The sequence below is a fragment of the Charadrius vociferus genome, unplaced genomic scaffold (genome assembly GCF_000708025.1).
Source record: "Charadrius vociferus isolate BGI_N301 unplaced genomic scaffold, ASM70802v2 scaffold806, whole genome shotgun sequence".
Lineage (NCBI taxonomy): Eukaryota > Metazoa > Chordata > Aves > Charadriiformes > Charadriidae > Charadrius > Charadrius vociferus.
Genome location: NW_009649038.1, coordinates 1,145,110 through 1,166,231, shown reverse-complemented (window position 1 = coordinate 1,166,231; position 21,122 = coordinate 1,145,110). Strand labels below are relative to the sequence as shown.

General features: G+C 41.0%; 1 protein-coding gene across 1 annotated transcript in view; it reads right to left on the bottom strand.

Annotated features, from left to right (window-relative positions):
- MAD2L1 (MAD2 mitotic arrest deficient-like 1 (yeast)) overlaps positions 1-7,548 on the bottom strand; it is a 166,630-nt gene extending 159,082 nt beyond the window's left edge. Inside the window, exons 1-4 of the mRNA XM_009887900.1 lie at positions 7,495-7,548; positions 4,117-4,248; positions 3,436-3,478; positions 2,789-2,907 (exon numbers count right to left, since the gene is read on the bottom strand). Coding sequence (XP_009886202.1) covers positions 2,789-2,907; positions 3,436-3,478; positions 4,117-4,248; positions 7,495-7,548 — 348 coding nt within the window. The remainder of the gene's footprint in view (positions 1-2,788; positions 2,908-3,435; positions 3,479-4,116; positions 4,249-7,494) is intronic.
- Positions 7,549-21,122: the final 13,574 nt, after the last annotated feature.

Below are 21,122 nucleotides of genomic sequence, written 5' to 3'. Positions count from 1 at the left end.
CAGCTTGAAGGAAGAGGGGTGGAGATGCTCTCAGGGCTTCTTGGTAGAATCTGGGTTCAGTCCCAATGACCACCCACAGATAGGTATAGAGGTGGACCAGAGGCAGGACCCTGAACCAGTGGTTTAGGCGCAGTCCTTGTCACTTCAGTTTCCTGGATGTTACTTCCAACCAATGTACTAGAAAAGTAACTGTCAGAGACAGGGATTAGAGGGCAAAAAGGAAAAGATAGCATTTTGTGCCAGATTTTGGGTCACATAGTGGTAGTAAGGAGATGGAAAAGCGTTCACGTACCAACCTGCCTGTACTCCATCTGTTTGCAACAAGATACTCAGTCCCTGTGTAAGCAGAGGGAAAAGGGATGGGGTTTTCTTATTGCACATTCATGTCGATTTTGAAAGGAGGAAACCAAGCAAGCTAAAATTAAATATAATTTTCTCTTTTTCCCCATAGACTCCGTCTGGATGGATGCCAAACCACATTTCGGAGGGGTGAGAAAGGCCCAACATCTGCTTCTGGTGTAACTGTTTGTATCTTCACTCTAGGAAAATTAGATTTGAAATAATCTCAAATTGTCTGACACCTGTATCCTATTAGAAGTGACACATGGAAACACCTTCAGCGTACCGAATTTAGCACCATGTCAACAGTTTAAAGTTAACAGGAAAAAAATTGGTAAAAATCATTGCTTCACATTTTCTGCTGAAACAGATCTTGTGTCATTTCACAGGATCACATTGTAAGCTTGATCCATAAAAGTAATGGGTTTTGAACCAGTAATTATAACATGGTTTGTGTCCCCGGCTGTAGCTGCAATTAAACTCAGCGTGCACCTCAAGGTGACTGGCGTGCTGCATTTTGAGCTCAGTGGAGGCACACCTATGGGTTGGGGGCCAGCCAGCACCCGGAACATGGACACGCAGACATTTCAGGGACACGTTTTCTGAAGTTCAGCTACAAATCTGAAGTTTAGCAACTTACAGCTTATGAGAATAGCAAGCAGGTCGTTATCTTATTTGTCTCAAGAAAGGGACTCATATTCCTGCAACAGAAAATAAATCCTGCGTGGCATAGAGGTTTGCTAGTTTTTGGAAAAAAATAAAAAAAACCCCAACCCTGAAAGCCTTCTGAAGTCAGGCAACTGGCTTTGCTATACCACCTGTGCGCCTCCCTCAGCGCAGATGCTGAAGTGGAAGTAGGGATATATTTTAAACTTCCTTCCCAACCCTGTGTAATCTCCCATTTGCAAATTCCTCTCGGTTAGGTGACCTTTTCCCAGATAACATACTGACAGTAAGATTCAGTTTCTTCTCAGAAGGACGTTCATTAAAATTCATAAAACTTCACGACTTTTATAAAATTTATACTACCTAAAAATACACTATCCGTTACAAAAACATGTGTCTTCCCATTCATCTTTAAACACATTCCCTTTTTTTGAGAACTCTGAATCAATTTGTTTTGAGAGATTAATTGGTTTTTAATGCTAGTCTGAGAGTAAGGGAAACTGCTTTCTTTTTAAGTAATAGTGTTTTTCAGCAGATCTGCATCTTCAGTGAGCAATGTCTAGAATCAAGAAAACAGGAAAAAACACTGGTCTTGATTCTTTTTTTCTTGTGTTCCTGCCAATTATTTGACACCATGCAAGCAGTGAGCAAGCAAAGAGGACATTTACAGAAAGACAGGCAGGTCAAAATGTGTTTTAAGAGTTGGAAAATACAAATTAACTTTTGGAAATTTTGGAATGCTCCGTAAGGCCTGTTATAACTAACCCACTGTCTGCATGTGAGTAAAGTCAGAGCTCATGCAAGAACAGACCAAAAAGTTAAAATCTGGGCAAGCACACTGAATTTCAACATGAAATATGGCACGCTAATGAAAAATATGTTGAAAGCAGAAAAATAGGGCAATAATGGAAAGAGAGACCTATAACACTAAACCATTTTTTAGACAGAAGGAAGCATGCACACTGTAACAAGAAAGAGTGTCAAGTACAAATTTAGGTGTTTTTTTCAAATCCAGGACCAGCCAAGTGGACTTCCCATACGGTGTGGCACTAGTGACACTAAACAAAGGATAATACATAATATTTCACATGCACCCATAGCTGAAAAATATCAGGGAAAACCTGGAGCACTATGAAACCTATTTGAGGTGGAATTTATTCTAAGGGAACAGCTCCAGTGCCACAGCCTGGATTTGGAATAGTTTAATGAAAACTGCTCCCACGGTCTTCCTGAGGTTTAAATCTCTCAGCTTAGGAGAAAACATACTGTGAATCGACCCCTGCAAGCTTCCCAAGAAAGAAAATGATAAACTGCTGTAAGCAAAACATGTGTGTACATGGGAGGAACTGCTTTAAAGCAACATGAATTTGAACGAAGGAAGCTCACGGCTACATATTGCAAACAGCCTTCCAAAAAGGATGTTACATGGTAGGACAGTTCCCCCAAAAGGATGCTACAAATCACATACTTGAGTTATTAAACAACAGCAACACTCTGAAGGGAACAGTATAAGACAGGCAGTAATTCTTCATTCGGAAGGTCTGATTAGAGGATTTATCTTTCTAAAGTATTTTTACTTATTACTGAAATAGATGGGAGAAAATAAGGGTGCCTTGCAAACGGCTGCTCTACTTTAGGTCCACAAAAAGCAGCTTCAAACGACAAGGTGCCACTATGAATTCACTAAGGCTGCAATGCTGTATTGCGGTCACGTTACAGCTGAGGTTCAACTGGAACAGGGATGCAGAGCCCTGCTATTCAGATGTGCAAACACTGATCCCACCCGAACATCAGGATAAACTAGCGCCTTCCCCGCAGGCAGCTTGGCCTCTGAGACAGACTTTAGCTGCTGGCAAAGATCCTCCCACACATCCCGCAACCTGTTTATCCCAGCTGAGACCTCTGTGAAGAACCAAATCAACAGATACACATTTGTAAGTGTAAACACAGGCTGTGAAACTCCAAACTGAAAGGCCAGCGCAGCCTTCTCCCATATCCCAACTCCCACCCTTGAACTTTCAGAAGTCAATTTCTCCTTGGCACTTCTGATTCTAAACACATGGGCCCTCTTCATAGTCTTAGCAAGTTTTAGCCCTTCAAAAAATAGCCAGTCTTGGTTATTCCTGGTTGGACCCTGCTATCACAACTTGACAAATGTGAAAGAAAACAACAGATAATAAAGTTTGAATACAAATCCCACATTTGTCCCTGAGGCAATGGGTGTCTTATCCCAGCATTTGTCTCTCCCTTTCAGAACAAAAACAAAACAAGGATCTGCTTATCCTTTCCTTTTCAGTTCACAAAAATGTAAGTTCCTGCAAAAGCCTGATCGGTGGCTGATAACATCACCTAATCTGAGTAGGAACAGCCTGGGGACTGTGGTGTGAGACAGGAAAATACACCAGCTGGAACCCTGCACAGGACAGATACCAGCTTCAGTTACCTCTGTCAGCCCTGCTGGCTCTCCTCGCGCCTACAAAGACCATAAAACAATCATAACTCAGAAGAAATACGGAAGAAAACATAGGGTGAAGAGGACGAGGAAATCTGGGAGCTTAGCAGATTAGTCACTGGTGTCTCATGCCTGGGATGTGGGACCTGCTGAAACATTTTCAGTTCAGTTAAGTAAACCTAGGATTTAATACCCTCTTGTCCGCAACCGCAGAATTATTTCACGGTGGCCGAGGCTCAACTGCATCTGAAAACGAAGTGCCCTATTTGCTGACTTTCCCTCTAAAACAAACTAAGGTGCGTGAGCAGCTGGCATATCTTTCAAGGGACATTTCAGGTGTTTGCTTTCTTCAGATTAATAAAGATGTTCTTTCCTCTGATTGTTTCTGTAGCTCAGAAGACTTTTTTCCCAAGAAATACCATGCTTATTGTGTGCCCTTTGTATTTCAAGACAACAGAGTGGTTCCCCTTTGAAAGCTTGCTGTGAGCCGGCACGGCTCTGATCCACTGGTCTCCAAGAAGCTTTTGATTAAGCTACACCAGTCTGTGCTGCTGAAAGAATGCCCCTGTATGTGGAATGATTTACAAAAAGCTACACACAAAATGTAGATTTTGCTCTTTATTTAACTGCTACTTACCTTACAGACAAGATGCACGTACATCAGATGGACTTTTGGGAAGAACCACCATTTCCGGCCTCCAAACAGCCCAAATCCCCGAGGAGTGACAAGCGATGGTGGCAAGAGCAGCCGAGGACATGTGCTGTGGTGTTACCCTGCCTGCCTCCGGAACCTGAGGCAAAGAAAACCAGAACAGAAGTAAACGCAGAAGGTCCGTGCACCATCCTGCAAGAATGTCTGGATCCCAGCTGGGACTTTGGCACTATTCTTTGTCTTTCTTCAGGAACCTAACCTTTCTGTAGGACCTATCTAGAAGCGGCCATGCCTTTCACAATATAACATAGGTACAACAGCATTAGGCTAAGACAGAGGATCTTCCATTTTGAAACTTCTCTGAAGGTCAACATGATTCTATTAAATGCAATAACATTTAAAAATCCATAATGCTTTTCCCAAGATTAATTTCTCTGTCATCTTCCTAAAGACTTGCACTTCTGTATCATTAGCTGCAGGTGTTTGGCAAATACAATCATTCACATAGAGAGGAACACAGTGACAAACAAGAAACAATGAGCTTAAAGGTAGCCAGGTATGACAGCCCACTGTAGATAAAAAACTGACCAGTACTCCGGTATGCACACATAGCTAATTATGGTGACATCTGAATGGGAGGATGCCAAAATAATCTTTTAGGCCATAAACAGAATTTCAGAATCAGGGAGACTTCCTGAAGAAAAGGAACCCACCTCCTTTAGAAATATTTGTTAACAGAAAGTCTAATAAAGGCGTATGTATTTATAGAGCCTATTGTAATGCATTATGAACAGGTTAATGATTTTGGTTTTTCCACTCTTGGGTATCTACAAAAGCAAGCCGTGATTTTTTTGTTGATTTGTTGTGTAATGGTCTTGCGTTTATTTCCCAGCTCTGGGAACTGATTAGGAAACAATATTGAGGAGTGAGGGATTTGGTAAGATTCACTTCAGCTCCCAGCAGGCTTATGACAAAGCGTGACGTGGAACGGGAAGGAAACACCTTTCCACATCAAAAGTGGAATAGGAGAGCAAAACCAAAATTAGATGCAAATATTAATGTTTTAATCACAGAAGGTGAAGATCTAACTGCCTTGCAATTCTCTATCAAACCCCATGTTACTTCAGATATTTATTAATCATTTAGTATAAGCCCTGCAGAAGCCCAACCTGCAGGAGGACCCGCTCACCCTGTTTGTAAGTATCCCTGAGGACTGGAATGAATTTCACAAAGACTTAATGTGTGTCCATACAAGAAAGGGTCACAGCTTTTACTAAGTTTTCTACAGAGCCTCCTTGTTAATTTAGAACCCGCTGGTATGTATTTTGCTTCTGTCATCGCACAGTCCCTTTACTGCCTTGTTTAAGCCTGAGGTGACAGCACACTTAAAAACCAAGACAAAAAGTCATACACAGAAAAATCCACTTCTATAAAAAGGGATACGTGTGTGCCAAAGGTATGTGCTATGCTATAGTTGTTTCTGACAGTCTCCTGGGATGTGACCCTGCATGGCAGTTCTTAGCTGGGTGCGTATCTTCAAATGCATTGGTAAAGGACTGAAAGTGCCTGTTTAAATAGAAATGCTGGCTGATTCAGAAAAATGTGAGAGGAAAATCACAGCTATCTTTCACCGATGTGCACAGGCAATGTGAATGGGCATTTTACAGACATTTCAAGCCTACTAATATTTGTTACTAATGTAAAGTAGGCTCAATTCTAATTTATTGGTTTAACCAGACATACACTGCTATGGTCAAAGTCATCTTAAATGCTTTAAAATCTAGTATTGATCATTTTCTTACCTCATATAATCAAAATTGCCTTTTAACTTCTTTCATAGATGGCCCCAATGCATAAAAACACAGCATAGAAAAAGTACTTTCATAAAGAGCAAAATCTGCTGTCAACTGAAACAAGTTCCCTCCTCCCTGGTACCATTAACACTTTCTGATTTATGGAAATGCTATTCAGTTTGTCTTCCTAAAAATTAATCAGATTGGAAAAATAAAAGGGTCGTTCATGGTATACTTTCAATGGAAAATGTTTATGACAACATGATCATGAAGAAAAATGTAAGCAGACCAAAGTATTATAATAATGGACATTTTCAATGTTATCAATTTGACTGATTTTTTCTAATTTGCTTTCGGAAAGGCTGAAATTAAAACAAGCAATTCTGTTCACTAACTCAGTAAACTCTCGGGTGTTGCGAGTTTGAACTCACTGAATTGGAATTTCAAGACTCGTTCCCTGAGTTCATTTGGAGAATAAATATGTCTGAGTAGGGCTGTGCTTTACCAGCCAAGCGCATGCTTAGTTTTCGCAGAATATATTCAGTGCGTATTTGTCTGGCAGAAGTTACTCAGCAATTTTGAGGAACTTGACCACAACGTGTTATCACCAGCGGAGATTTTTCTCCACTGAACATGCAAATGCAACTTTTTCTGAGAAAATGTGGTTTTGTTGCTTTCAGACACAATTTGAGGACAGATTGCTCATACGCTGACAATATGACCAAATATTGGCGTTCGTGTTATTTGGATAGCGATCCCATAACATATTGCATCTATCAAACAATTACCTTGTCACTAACTCTTTAAAGTCTAGAAATATGTATATGCACAAGCAGCTTTGTTGATGCATGTCATTCCCCACACCAATAACTTGCAGCTGGGAAACTAACAACCTAATTTGTACCTTGTTGGGCAACAAGATGTTCTGACAATTCATCGCGCAGAGGAAATCCAGACTTCTGAAAGTTGGTTGGGGTTTTTTTTGCTGATTCTCTGGGCTTCCAGTAGAATTTTACTGCACCTTTTTAAAATGGCAACTGTTCAGAACAAGGATCCTGCTCCTCAGTAACCTGTGAAGCAGCCAACGTTAACTTGTCATTCTATTAGTAACAGTAACAGCCAAAATATTAGGAACCACGTAATCTAATTTGCTATATTATGATGCATTTGGATAGCAACTGCAAAGTTGCTATTTTTTTACAGCTTTTCAGGATTTATAAAGAAAACCCTCCACAATTTTACTGTGTTCATTACCACACCAAGCTCACCAATTTTCTAGTGACTTGCCCAAATTTTCCTAAGAGGGTGTCATTCTTTCTGGTAAGTCTGCTATCTTATTTTTACAAAAGAGTATAAAGGAACACAGACGTGGAGCTCTGCCAGTCCTAATAACAGTAGGGGTTTCTAACGTTGCAGTGATTTCACTAGATTGAATTTAGATGTGCTTTTGAACACATGCAGTTAAGACCTGCTCCAGAGTCATCCCTGTCTCCAGGAGCCTGTTGGATTGCGCTGGGAGATAACGGATTGACATTATTACTGATCTTGGCCAAATGCTGTTGGTAGAGTGCTCAAGGTCATTGGCAGCTTACCTCTGCATGTGCTGGGTGATGTACAGCAGCGCTCAGCTGCGCTGATGGGTTCATCGTTCTCGAAGGCAGTGACCAATGTTGAGCAGCTGGCTGAAAGGCTGTTTGATCTTCCCACTGCTTTGCCAGCAATACCACACTGCTCGGGGCGGGGGGGCTAAGAAAAAAAAAAAAGAAAAAAATAATGCCACTATTGAAAAGATTTATCAGCAAAGGTAGTAGAGCCATGCTTGACCTCCATATCTTCTCTTGTTCCCCAAAGGCAGCACATGTAAGATATTTCCTGTCTTTCATGTTACTGACTGGAATGCATCATGAAGTCCAAATTTGCAACCTGCTGTCTGTTTTAGTCATTAGGCATGACTTTCTTTGTCTCTTGATGAGAGCTGCAGCCAACTGTTCACTGTCGTAATGCACAATTTTTTCAGTATTCCCCCCTCCCCTTAACAAATAAACAACAAAAAAAAACCCAGCCAGGGTGAAAGTTGAAATTCCCTCATCAGCCAAGGCTGCTGTCTTACAGCATCTTATCCGCACATCAGCACATCTCACACTGCTCTTGATCACCAAAACATTAGTTACAGAGTAAATAGCCTCCACCTATTATTCAGGGGTCAAATTTGAAGGTTACTGAGCAACAATTAAAAGCATCCACTAGATTTCAAAAGAGCTGATCAGCTCCAGCATTTATCCAACTGAGCATGAAAGTTGGAGGTTACTGGCTGCAACTTGGTTCTACATTCATTGATCTGTCAATAACATCTGTGCATTCTGATTTTTACTATTTTTTTAAAAATTATGTTCACTCTGCAGAGAGATGCCACAGGTTATGGAATGAAGCTATTGTGTTATCTTTGCCAGTTGCTGTATCTTGGAATATTGTTCACAAAACAGTTACTTGGTGTTTTAACCTCTGACCACCTTCAAAGTTACCTGAAGAGAATTTCTAAGGACATTAAAATATACATAGTGTACATATACATAGTCTGGTTATGTTTTGATCCCCACAAGTGGTGCACAACTACTGGTTATGCCCTCACTCCACTAATATTATACGCATAGTCAATAAATGTCTTTAAAATGAAACAAACTCCTGGAATCCCTGTTCATATTTATAATAAGCCTTCTGCAGCAGAGGAAAAAAAAGAACCAAGAAAAGGTGCACATGTCAAACTGATACCCAATTTGAAAACTAGATTGGTGAGAGGGATCTCACCCTGACAGAAAGTGACCTGCGGGGCTGCTCTGCCATTCCAATAATAATAAATTATTCCACGAGCAGCAAAATTAGCAGAACTCGATTTCCTATCTATTTTTGCCCTTTGTCCCCTAAATTTCCTTCCAGTGCAATAAGCCCAGCCATCTGCTCTTCCCCTACACCAGCCCGAGTTGCGGATACCTGCAGTGGTTAGTCTGGAGCTGGAGACATGGGTGGCCCAGCAGCTCCTGTCAAACCCACGAGGTGACTGATGGGTTGCTGACAGTGCTTCTGTCAGTGTGGGCATCAACATGCATCTTCTCCTGCTTTCCAGCTCCCAGCGCTCATAGACCTCAGAGGCAATTCAGGTGATTAAATCCCATCTCAAATCTGGTTGAAATTGGGGAGCCATTTCCAAGGTTACGAAGGGGAGACCGGCCGGCAGGTTGGGAGGCGGACCACAGAGGGCTGGCGTGCTAGGCTAAAAGCAGCCCCTTCCTCTCGTTCAGCATAAATATCCAAATCCCTCACAATTAGAAGTAAAACAGCCTTCGACTATGTTGCACTAACAGTTCGGCAGCTACTTTGTAGATTATAAGGCAATTTGATAATTTTTTTTGTATACTAATTTGACATCAGTCGTTGCAAGCAAGTCGAAAAGACCTAAAGGTCAACTCATCCATTCATCTGCAAACACAATTATGTCATTTATCCACGTCCCACCTCGTAACTCAGAGACAACCTTTGTTGTTTTTAATGGTTTGGAATTGCAAGACAGAAAACAGAGTATCTGCCAGTTTTCTCCTTCAGTTAAAAATGTTGATCTGAAGGGAGGAAAAGCATTTGAATTCAGTTCTACAACAGCAGGAGTTTCAGTCGTTCCCTTTTAGGAAAAGTTGCAAGATCCCAGACATGAGTCACCTCTTTGGAAGAAAAAGATGGAACATTACAACTATTTTTGCCTAAGGACTTCACCAAGTGATAGAAGACTTTAATGGAAAGTGTCTGGTTATGCCATGCATCTCTTGGGCTATTCCCAGCCTTTGCCTGACCGTACCCATTTACTTTGAAAGTTGTGAGCTCTGGTGGAGTAGGGATGCTCAGGAAGCTTATACTGGTGTGCTCCCAGTTGCAGATAACACTACACAGTTCAGTGCCTCAGCTGTAGACCACAGGCTGAATTATTTTCCCTATAGCATGAAATAATTAATTGACTCTCATTACCTGTTTTAGTTCTGGATTTTCTCATTAATTTTAAACAGATACTAAACAGATCATTTTGGGGAAGCTTTCATAGTGAAACTTTAAAGATGTTTTTAAGGAAGAAGATCCATGCTGAGGCATTTTCCTCTAATTCAGTCCATTAAAAATGACTGAAAACAACCAACAGAACAATAAGAGGAGCTTGACTGACAGCTAAGGCAGGCTCCCTTACTAGCAGAAATTATTTAGTTACTTGATGATTCATGGAAATTTGTGTTCCCACCAGTCACATGAGTTAGTTATAAAGCTTCGCGTACGATTAATAAAACCCCTCAACACCCCCACATTTTCCAAACCTTTAGACTATACAGCAAATCATTGTTGTCCTCCCATACTGGAAAGGATATTTCTAGTATATTAACGACAGAAGATCCAGAACTGGGAGGGTACACTGGAGACTGGGCGTTTGGCTCTAGCATTGCCACCAGATGCATTTGTAGTGTCCCTGGGGCATTCATGTAACCTTGGCTTTTACTTGTGAAGTACAACCAAATCACGTACCCTGTTCTTTAATACCCTTTGCTTTGTCTGTGAATTAGATCTCATTTTGGGTTATGACAAATGACAATTTCAATTTCACATCAAATGGGATTTGAAATGCCACACAAGATGTGCATTTAACACTTGACATCACCACATCTATTTTAAGTAAGCATCTAAACACACTCCAGACACTGCATTGCAGCCTCCCTTCCCACTGAGCAGTAGCAAATCCTGTTCACTGAGGCAGAGTATCGCTTTTCTGTACTTGGAGGTGGACTGGTGAAATCCTCGTATGTCAATTCTCAAGCACAGGCTTTAGTCCTTTTTCTGTCAGTTTAGATAAATTGACTGTGCCATTCATGACTCTCTAATCACAGCCACATTACTCAACATACAGTTTGGAGAGTTTTCAAACTGCCATTATAAAATATCTTAAAGAGAAGGGACAACCACTGTGTTCCAAAACTTTGCTTGCCCATTTTGACCGTCTGTGTAAATCAGCAAACAAACTTCACGATCACTTGTAAGACACAACCCAAAGATATCCAAAGAGCAGAGATACGAATGCAACTCAACCTGGTACTGCCCAGGCCTCTTTAAACCCAGGCAGACCTACCATACATCTAAGTCACTTTGCTAATTAATAGGCAAGCACAGGTCGCTCCAGATAAAAACCATCTGATGGATAAGATAGATGACTGCAAAAAAATAACCAACGGCAGTTTGACAAGTGCGAATCAACACTGCCCATCAGAAGGGAGAGCAGGGGGCCAACAGCAAAGAAAATGTGTGGAGAATAACCAGTCATGTTTTATGTATCGATTTATTTTACACGTGCCTTACAGAGCCCACTGGCATAATTTTATCAAAATCAAGATAAATTTAAAAAGAAAAGTGAAAGTGATTTCTAGGAGCTTGGATGTTAGTGAGAGGGTAGACTCAAAGATGTTAGTATTAAGCTATGTATTTTGGGGAAACTTGGAGCCAAAGTAATGCCTATCTTCCACAAACTGCATAATTTATATCAATTACTTAGTGCCCACAGACTAAAGCAAATTTGATAAAGGGAAAAAGTAGCCCTAGTTTTCATCACTGAACGAAATATGACTGGTGAGGGGAAAATAAGACTGGCACATTAAAAATAACTGTTGGGAAAAGGACTACTAGTCTGATTGCAACTCACGTGTGATTCAGTCAACTGCCTGTAACCATGAGATTGGCACTGTTTAAATTCACAGCTTTTCAGAAGGATGAAGCTTGCTCCCTGTTCATCTTTGCCACCATCTAAAGAATTAAGAGAGTGGCTGGTGATGAAGAACAAATTAATCATGTTTATTGTGACAACCATGACTGTTATAAAACAGATCCTCTTACAGCACAGGCTAACCTCCCCCACACTTTTTCTTTCTTTATTCAAAACTTGTTGAACATTCAGTTCAGGTGCCCTGAGACGTACGTCTAGAAAAGTTCCAGGAAGAAATCCATTTCAGGTACATGCAATAGAAGTTGCTCGTAATACGCTATTTACATTATGTGTCTAGATGTACTGCTGTTCTCACATCTGAAGTCATGCACTTATGTCTTAAAGAATGGTTTTGAACACCCTTCAGGAACAACCAGCTGTGTAGAAAAACAGCTAACTGAAAGATATTTATCTTTGATTTAGTTCAATATTTGATTCTTATCTGAATATTTACTCTTTACGGTGGAAGTGGCTGAGGACAGGGAGCAATCAGGAATTTCTGAACCAAGGTCAGCTCAAGCACAGTCAATAGGAAAGTACTGTGAAAGCTAATATTCAAAGCTTTCAAATGGGCTAACGAAGGACAGTGGAAAGAATGCCTGTGGAAGGAATGCCTGTGGACTGATAAAAATGGAAAGGTTTCAAACTAGGGAGTTTGAACTGACACACAAACTCTTGTCCTGAAAACAACTCCTTCCTTGACATTCTGAGGTGTTAACAGCCTTTGTCCAAGACAACATCAGCGGAAGAATGGCTGTAGCCATCCTTTACCTTCCCTGGCCCTACAGAGTGCACCGTGCACCCAAGCATGGGAAGGTTTGTGACTGCACACCCCACCCAGCCTACCATCGTCCAAGCTAGGCTAGAGAATCACGTTCCTGTTTCATCACTGCTGCCCCACAGACACATCACAGCGACATCAACGTTCCTCAGACGGAACCGTCCCATCCTAGCTAAGATAAAGTGCTATCCTATCATCTGGCAGCACTCAATCTAGCCCACAAAGAACAGGTACAGCCTAATTTTTCAGTCTTTCCCCGCTCCCATCATACTATATTTCTCCAAAGCTAAACAGCAAATAGCTGTGCTCCCCACATGCCCTGCATATTCCGACATTTAGGAATGGTGACAATTTAATGCTGTTGCAGTGGGTTATTTTGAAAAGACCTTCCACAGTCATAACATGATGATAAAACTTATTTGTCTGCCCTGAGCTTCAGTCATCACAGGCAGATAAATGAATACAAAATTTGGGAGAGAGAAAGCAAAGTCAATACAGAAAAAAAGAGGTGGTATACACTGGGCTGTGCTTGCAAGACTAAATCCCATCTAACTTATTACTGGCAGAACACTTCATGGTCTCTGGCAGAAGAGTCTGTTGTGCCAGGTAAGCGTCAGGGATCCGGATTCCTAACTATTTTTACCCTGCTCTGTTGGTGAAATTGCTGAATCTCTTTTACAGCTAAAAATAAAGGTTGGCTTATTTTGTTTCCACCTACCACTAACGAGGTGGAGTCCTACGCTCACAAGTTCCACCGTGAAGCAACAGGACAGCTGCAATCTTGCTAAAAAATGCACGGAAGGTAATGATGTCACTCCGTCATTTGCTCCTTTGTAACTCTCAAAGGGCCAACTGCATTTTATGCATCAGACTCCACCACGACAGTCAAAACATGGCTTTCAGGCAAACTTCTTACAAAAAACAAAACAAAACAAAAGGTTAATGAAGCAAGGACTCTCACCATGAAGTGTTTTAGACGTACCTTGATGCTGAAGACACTAGAGACAGCTCAGTCTGAGAGACCGTTGGAAGATAACGAAGTTTTGAAGCAAGACAACCGAAGAAAAACGAGTCTCTAAATATTAAAACCAAATTATTCTCCCTTGTGTGGAGAAAGAGAATCAGAGGCCTAAAGTAAATATTTGAGTCATCTGATCCACATGCTGTAGCCACAACTCATTAGGTATCTGCTAATTACAGCTTTGAAAGATGCCATGGAGTGACACAAGGCAGCCCTAGATGTATTTAGTTAGTTTTACAACTGAGGAGCCTGAGAAACCCTTGGGTTCTTTCCTACAGTCAACAGCTTCAACAAAGAGCCTCTCTATTAATTATAACCACATCTTGTCCTTTTTTATATATGAGAAACACTACGATCCTTATAAAAACTATAAAACAGCCATTGTCATTTAGGGATGCTATTAATCAAGGCATTCTCGTGCGTTTTCCCTTCACAGCTCCCTTGCCTAGATTTCAGCGTAACAGCTCATTGGTTTTTAACTAAAAGCAGAACGGCCATGTGCAGCCATGGCAGAAGGCTCAGGATTTTCATTTCAGTGCAGGAAACGCTTAGCTGTGATCCCTCTTGCAAAGGGGAGACCCTGAAGTGTCTGCCGGCATTACCAGCACTGTGATGATCAGTCTGACAAAAAGGACTGCAAATAGCTACTTAGTTCTAAAAGTAACTTTCACATTGTTGATTCTCTCCTCCACTCCTGAAAAATTAGTGCAACAAGCAGGAAAGCAGCTGAATTCTTTTAGCACTACCCCACACAGGTTATGTCTGGGATCCAGGCGTGACATAAATTACAGCCTGGAATACTTAGACTCAAGATTAAGAAAAACTTTCTAACATTAAGGGTAAGCCGTTGCCTAATGAAGCTGAAGGGTTGTCATTATTGGAGATATTTAGGGACAGTTTAAACAAGCATGTATTAGGAATATTAGCATAAATATTCCCCTCTGGGGCAGAGGCATGGATTAAACGACATCCTAAGATGCTTTCTGGTGGCCTGACTCTACAGGTCAGCAGCCTGCCCTCCCAAGTTACCCATCCTCCGTTTTAATAGCCTTCTGTATCATTTTTAAACTCCCTCACAATTCTCCCAGGAACTCTGCATAGATATACTTGCAACCCCTGAGGAAGACTGAAATTGCAGTTACTTAGTAATAAAAAGGCAAACAGGAAAAAGAAAAAAATAAATGGGATTCTTATCTCATTGAGAAGTAAAAAATGAGGCAGAAGACGCACATGATAAAAGAAGATGCCAGAACCACAGTAGTATAAATTATGAGTTACAACAGGGATATAAATCCTGTTAACAGGTTGGCAGAAACCTGACATTTTTCATTTCTCCCTAAAGCTATTATACATGCCTACTGGACTAGAGAAGCAAGACTAGTTCTGCCACTTTGAGTCATAGCCAATTTAGGTGAGTTGCAAAGTTGCCCTCTGTTTGGGTTCATGTTAGACACCTTCACTCTACACCATCTAATTTAGTGCTGCAGTAGATTAGCTTTGAAGCATCACTAAGTGAAACATTTTTCAAGGTGCCCAGAAAACAGCTAAGTGTTAGAGGATAACTTTGGAGTGACTTATTTATTTCCACCACCACCCCATACCCCTTCCCGATAAATAAAATAGCAAAGGCTTAGTTCAGATGCACTGCTGAAGGCTCCCAGTTTGTTACAGAAGTCCTCTGAGCCTTGACTTCAGTAGCCCATAACCACGCTCACCAGTTATCATAGAACCACAGAGAAGAGAGCTAAAGGGACCTTGGTTAGTCCTTTCCCCTGACCAAAAGGCCCCGTGTGCAGGAAGAGAAGGGCTGAGTAGGACAAGCCAGCAATAGCCTGATTCTTCCATGTGGTTTTATGGGGCAGTTAACTTTTATTACCTGGTAATTACTGAGTAAGACTTCAGACAAGCTGACTCTACAGCCCACATGGCAACAGACTTGTGTGGGCAGTCAGCTCACAAAAATCATGCTGCAACACTAATGCTTCAGAGGGGAAAGTCAGTCCATTAGGAAAGCCAAGTTCAAGAATATAGTTTAGCCATACTTTAATATTACCATTAAAGAATATAAATACCAACTCTCAAGTAAAAAAAAAAAAAAAAACCACAAAAAAAAACCCCAAACCACCAACAACAGCCAAACCAAAACCAAACTTGCAAAAAAGAAGCCAACAAATAGGAAGAAGTTACCAGGTACAGGCTGCAAAGACAAAAATGTATAGAATATGCAAATGAGCAGGGATCAGACGACAAAAATCTGTCCGTGAACAGAAACACAAAGAGCGTTAGAGTTGAGGTGGGAAGGCTCAGATCCACGCTGCAGAACAGATGCTTGCTTATAACACCGCCACTAAAGTCGTTATAACAAGGAGGAGCGAAGAAGAGGGAAGAGATGGCCTTAGAAGAAGAAAAAAGAAGAAATATTGAACATGCACATTTTTCAAAGCAGAAGCAGCACAATCAGGGGTACAAAGCTTTTACTTTAAAGCATTGGGCATTATTACCAAGGAAGTTGCTTAATATTTTTTCTTTTTTACCGTTCACTACTATGGTACTATTTCTTCAAGTAGTTAATAACGTGCAATGTGTGTGAGCACAACACATTAATACTTGTAAGATCAGTACTAGCATTCTTCTCTGTAGAGGCACTGAATATTTTTGGAACAAATTTGGTGAACCTCAGACTAGTTTCAGTAAACTGATGCCAGTTAACTAGTTTTGATCCCGTATACCTGTTTTAAACCTTACTTAAACCTTAAGGCTAAACAGATATCAAGCAATCCTACACCATGTGATAAACAGATGCCAAAGTCATATAATTCCCAATCTTTTCTGTTCATTCTTTGCAATAAAAAGCAAAAACTACGGTTGATTTACTGTGCACTCAAACGTTGGGAGAATCCAGGAACATGTGGGATCAGTTTAGGTCCGGATCAAAACCCCATAATTTAGTGGAGAGCGGCTTCCAAACTAAGCTCATATTTTTTCAAACTATATTTATAGTGCAGTTACTATGTGCCAGTACATCATTAAATGTCCTAAGAACTAGAACAACCCTATTCTTTATTGGGAGGTTTTTTTTCCCCTTAAGTTAGAAATACCCATTCTAGTATAATTCTGCATGAATCGGCAACACAGTACTCGGTCCCCATCCGATCTCCAGATCTGATGGCTGCTAAGCTGTCTACAGACTTTTCTTGTTGCTGGTAAGAGAGCACAGTCTCCTGTTCTCGATTTCCAACATCCACCTCAGCCTGGCTATGACTACTGCTCCCCCTGACCAGTTTGAAGCGGGAAGAAGATTCGGCAAAAAAGCAGAAGAGACTTGGGATGAAAGTGAGTGTCTGGTTCCACCAGGAGTACATCAGCCTCGAGCAGGCTGTTGAGAAGAGGGAGGAATAAGCTACAAAAGCAGCAAAAAAAGAAAGAAAAAAAGAAAACCAAAAAACCAAAAAGCTAAACAAAGAAGCCTTGAACCATTCATGCTGTTGTCTGACCTCCTGCCCAGAACGCAGGACAAGGAATGAGAAGACCAACTCTGATTTCCACCACTACATTTGTGATGTAAAGCCCTCTCTTATGGGCTGCTCTGCCTGTATGATACCGATAATGATGCAATTTTCAAACATTCTGGTTTCTATAATGTGCGCTCAGCCACATGGTATTGTTTGAAAGTCTGATTATTTCCGATCCTGCTGCATTAAAGCAGTAAACTAAGAAGAGTGCTGCGCAGGAGACAAATTGGACATGGATCAGAGATCTTAGTTTAACATACTTATTAGAGGAATGGTGCTTTTTGATGAATGCTCAGAGCCAAAAACTTGTCCTTATCACACAGAAGTTGCTGTCTGTAGGGAAAGGCATGGTGAGAGTAATGCTGACTGGAAAAGCAGCCAGCTGACTCGGTATCTCTCTCAAACAACACTGGGACATGCTGAGCTCAGGAAGCAGTGGAAGAATGAGCAAAATCATGTCACAGGCTAAATCAAGAGACACTTCTGCTTTGCAGAGTCTACAGCTGTTGCAACATCCACAAGTTTATTTGAAACACAAAACATGAGCTGAAAATGAGCTATTGGAAGATATTTTTTTTTCTTTTTTTTTTCCTTCTACCACTTGAATGCATGCAGAAGATATAGTCTGTGTATTAAAGGGTTTCCTAAGAAGAAAATGACAGAGACAGGAATAAATACCCTGGGATTTATGCAGCCAGTGCACATTCAGTGGCAGGAAACTTTGCCAGGTTGTTATATGCATTCATGAAATGGTCTCTAACGTCTGACTGGAAAGCACTGCAATATTCAGTGGGATGTACTGAAAGGCAGCCAACATGGCAAGCATTTGGGTGCTTCCATGACAATAATCAGCTTTATCAAATTTTAACTCATGATGTCAAAATATTTTTAGCTTGTAGTCATGAAATGGGCAACAAACACACAAGTTTGTTACTTCATACTAACATATGTTTGGTCTCAAGAGGTTAAATAGTCGTCTGTTTCCAAACTGTGTTAAAAATGAAAAAAGAAAAAAAAAACCCACCTTTTATTCCTGTCCATGCTTTTGAAGCATGTCAACCTGCACACAAATTATGGCTTTGCAGGACTTCTTATCTCTCTGATATTTCTCAGGACATAATAGCTTCAGTGTAGATCTGCAAGGTAAAACACAGTTTTAAGCATGTATAAAAAACCTGAGCCTTCAACTGACATGGATTTGTTGACAGGAGGAAAAAAAGCTTTGACACACATACAACATTTTGGCTGAAAAGAAGTTCAGACTGCTGCGACGCAAACAGCAAAGGGCCTGCAATCTTTTTGCTTTCCTGAAACAAACAGAAATAAGGACTAGATTTTTTAACTCTACTGTCAAAAGTCTGACTTCAGACCCAATAGAAACAATTACAATTTAAATTATTCCATGAAGACAAACAAACCTGAAGACAAGCACAAACCTCTCGCCTGATACTGATTAGAAGAACCGTACAACCATTCTGATACCCCACTACAGTCTTAGTAACATTCATGACATCAGCAGGTACTTTTGTAAATGTGGCTTTTCAACCTTAGCATCAAGAAAACCGATAAATTAAATAAGTTAAATTTGCCTGTGATCCTATAGCATGTTTTTTTTCTTCTTTTTCTTAAAGCAGCCAGAAAAGAAAAAAAAACAAAAACAAACAAACCAACCCCAAACCCTCAACCATTTCACTATTGAGCTATAATATTTTAAATCATAGATATGAGTCAACAATATCATGCTGCTGGGAAAAAATGGAAAACCATTCTGGGAAAAATAAACACAAGTATCATCTGTAAAACACATGGCGTAATGCTTGCATTTGGCTCAGCGGTGGGAAGCAGGCGACTCAGCTGTGGGCACCATCATCCCAGGAGGATGTGGACAGAACGGAAAAAACCTGGAGAACAGGAACAAGGATGATGAGGGGCCTGGGGAAGGCGGCTTATTAGAAAAAGCTGAAGGATTAGGGCTGCTTGTTCCGAGGAGCAGAGAAGCAGTCCTCTTTGTGGCAGTCTTCAGATGTGTGAAGAACAGTTAGCAAGAAGGGAATAGTTTCCTCCACAGCCCCCAGCCCCTTGGACAGCATTAAGCTCACTGAAGAGCATGGAGTGCCAGAGAGAAGACTGAGGCAAGCATCCCTGCTGTGACTTTTAGTATACCAGGAATTACAAGTTTGTGGAATACAGTTTGGCTACTTTCTGAAAAAATCATCACGATCCTGCTAGCTGATGCATTCCTTGTACACATAAAAGTGTTTGCTCTGAAGTTGTCTTCCCCCATTGCCAAAGCAACTGAGTGCTCAGCATTTCCTTCTGGCATCCACCTGGCCCTTCGTTTCAAGCCGCTCCACTTTGATCTTCCTCCTTTCTGTTTACTGTTATTAGCTCATTAGTAGTTTGCCCGTCTTTTTCCTGAGCCTGCTCCTCTTGCTGTTGGGAAACGTGCTGGGTTCCCTTCCCTGACTCAGAAAAACATTGCACTTCTCCACTAGGAGCAGCTAAAGAAACAGGAGTGATCCAGTAGTCTCCACGGACTGACCAAGTTTCACAAAAGATGTGCTGCACATTAAACACACAATTCAGTTAAAATCATTTACAACTGACAGAGCTACCACTGATAGATCACCTGCTCTGGAAAAACAGGGGAAATATGTTGAATATGACCGGAAAGTATCTAGAGATTATTTAAATACAAAGCAGCAAAATGCAAAAGTCCAGGCATCCAGGAACAGGTAGAGATGTTCCTCTCATGGAATAAGGACCTGATAAAAAAACCCTAAGGTGTCAGATAATCCAGGAAAAATTACAAAACAAAGTGCTATTTATGCTTGGTGCCTTCAATCCAGTGTCTTTTGTGACAGCATCACGTCCTGGAAGAAATTTCTACAGTTCCCAGCTATTCCGGTTATCTTCCCAGCACCACAAGCCCTTTTACGGATAAACGCGAAAAGGTAAAATTACAGAGGAGCTGCTACCGTAAACAGAAACAACACAGATGTTTGAGTCAACTGAAAACAAGCCATTCACAAAGATCCAGACACTCCTACTTCAGCTACCCAGCTGCAGATTTGGGGCATATTCAGAGTACTATCAAACCATCCCAAACAGCTGAATATTTTTCCCCCATTATACAGTGTGGTCCATGTTAGCTATTGCAGACACAATTAAGGGGCATTCCCTTTTTCCTCAATCAACTTGTGTTTCAACGGTACTTAAATGTGTATCTACAATTTTATCTTTATTTGTATTTCAACATATTGCTGTAGTAAGAAGGCTTATTAAAACTCAAATACAAAAATTTCTCCCTTTTTCAAGTTCAGTTTTCATAGTGCACCCCTTGTCCACCCGTGGGAGGCCAGCGGTTCCTCGCACCATAGATGGCTAAATGACAAAGCCCTCTAGGTTACGAATCCACATGTTACTTTTATTGAAAAAACTGCTGTGTCTTCTGCTGAGGAAAGCTCTGTGTTGGACCTGATGGGAACAGGTCTCAGAATTATGAAGCCAGCACCTAATGCAAGGAGGTAATTCAAACAACTAGATACATTCCCCTATGGGAAATCAGGACACAATATCTGTGCCTTGGACTATTAATACATACAATTATTAAATCTCTGTTAAAAAATTAACAATCAATTGGAGACTAATAATATAGCCTGTTAGAATTAAAGGCAGATAGCAAATTCATTCCCTTTCTCCCTATAAGCCCTATTAGCGTTAGGATATATTAAATCTGTGTTTTAATTTTAAGGTTCTGAACATTTGTAAGCAGTTTTAAATGATACCAAGTACTGAAAATGCAAGGTATTGGCTGACAAACCAAGCTCCACAACACCTGACATAGGCTGCGGTTCAACCGACTGGCTGAGGCTGTCCATGTCAGTCGAATGCGACCAGCGAGCATGTGCAGGAGCCAGCAGGTACCCTCCACGTCCTGCTTAATCACCCAAATAGTCACCTAGAGGAAACACTCACTCAGAACCAGGCGTATCCCAGCTGATCTGCTTCTGAAATCAACTCTGCCAAGATATTTCTTGAGGTTTTTGGTGTTTTGTTGTTTTTGCGGGTTTTTTTAACCTGGGGCCGAACAGGCAAACCAAGCAAACGTGCTTAACCAAGCAACAGAG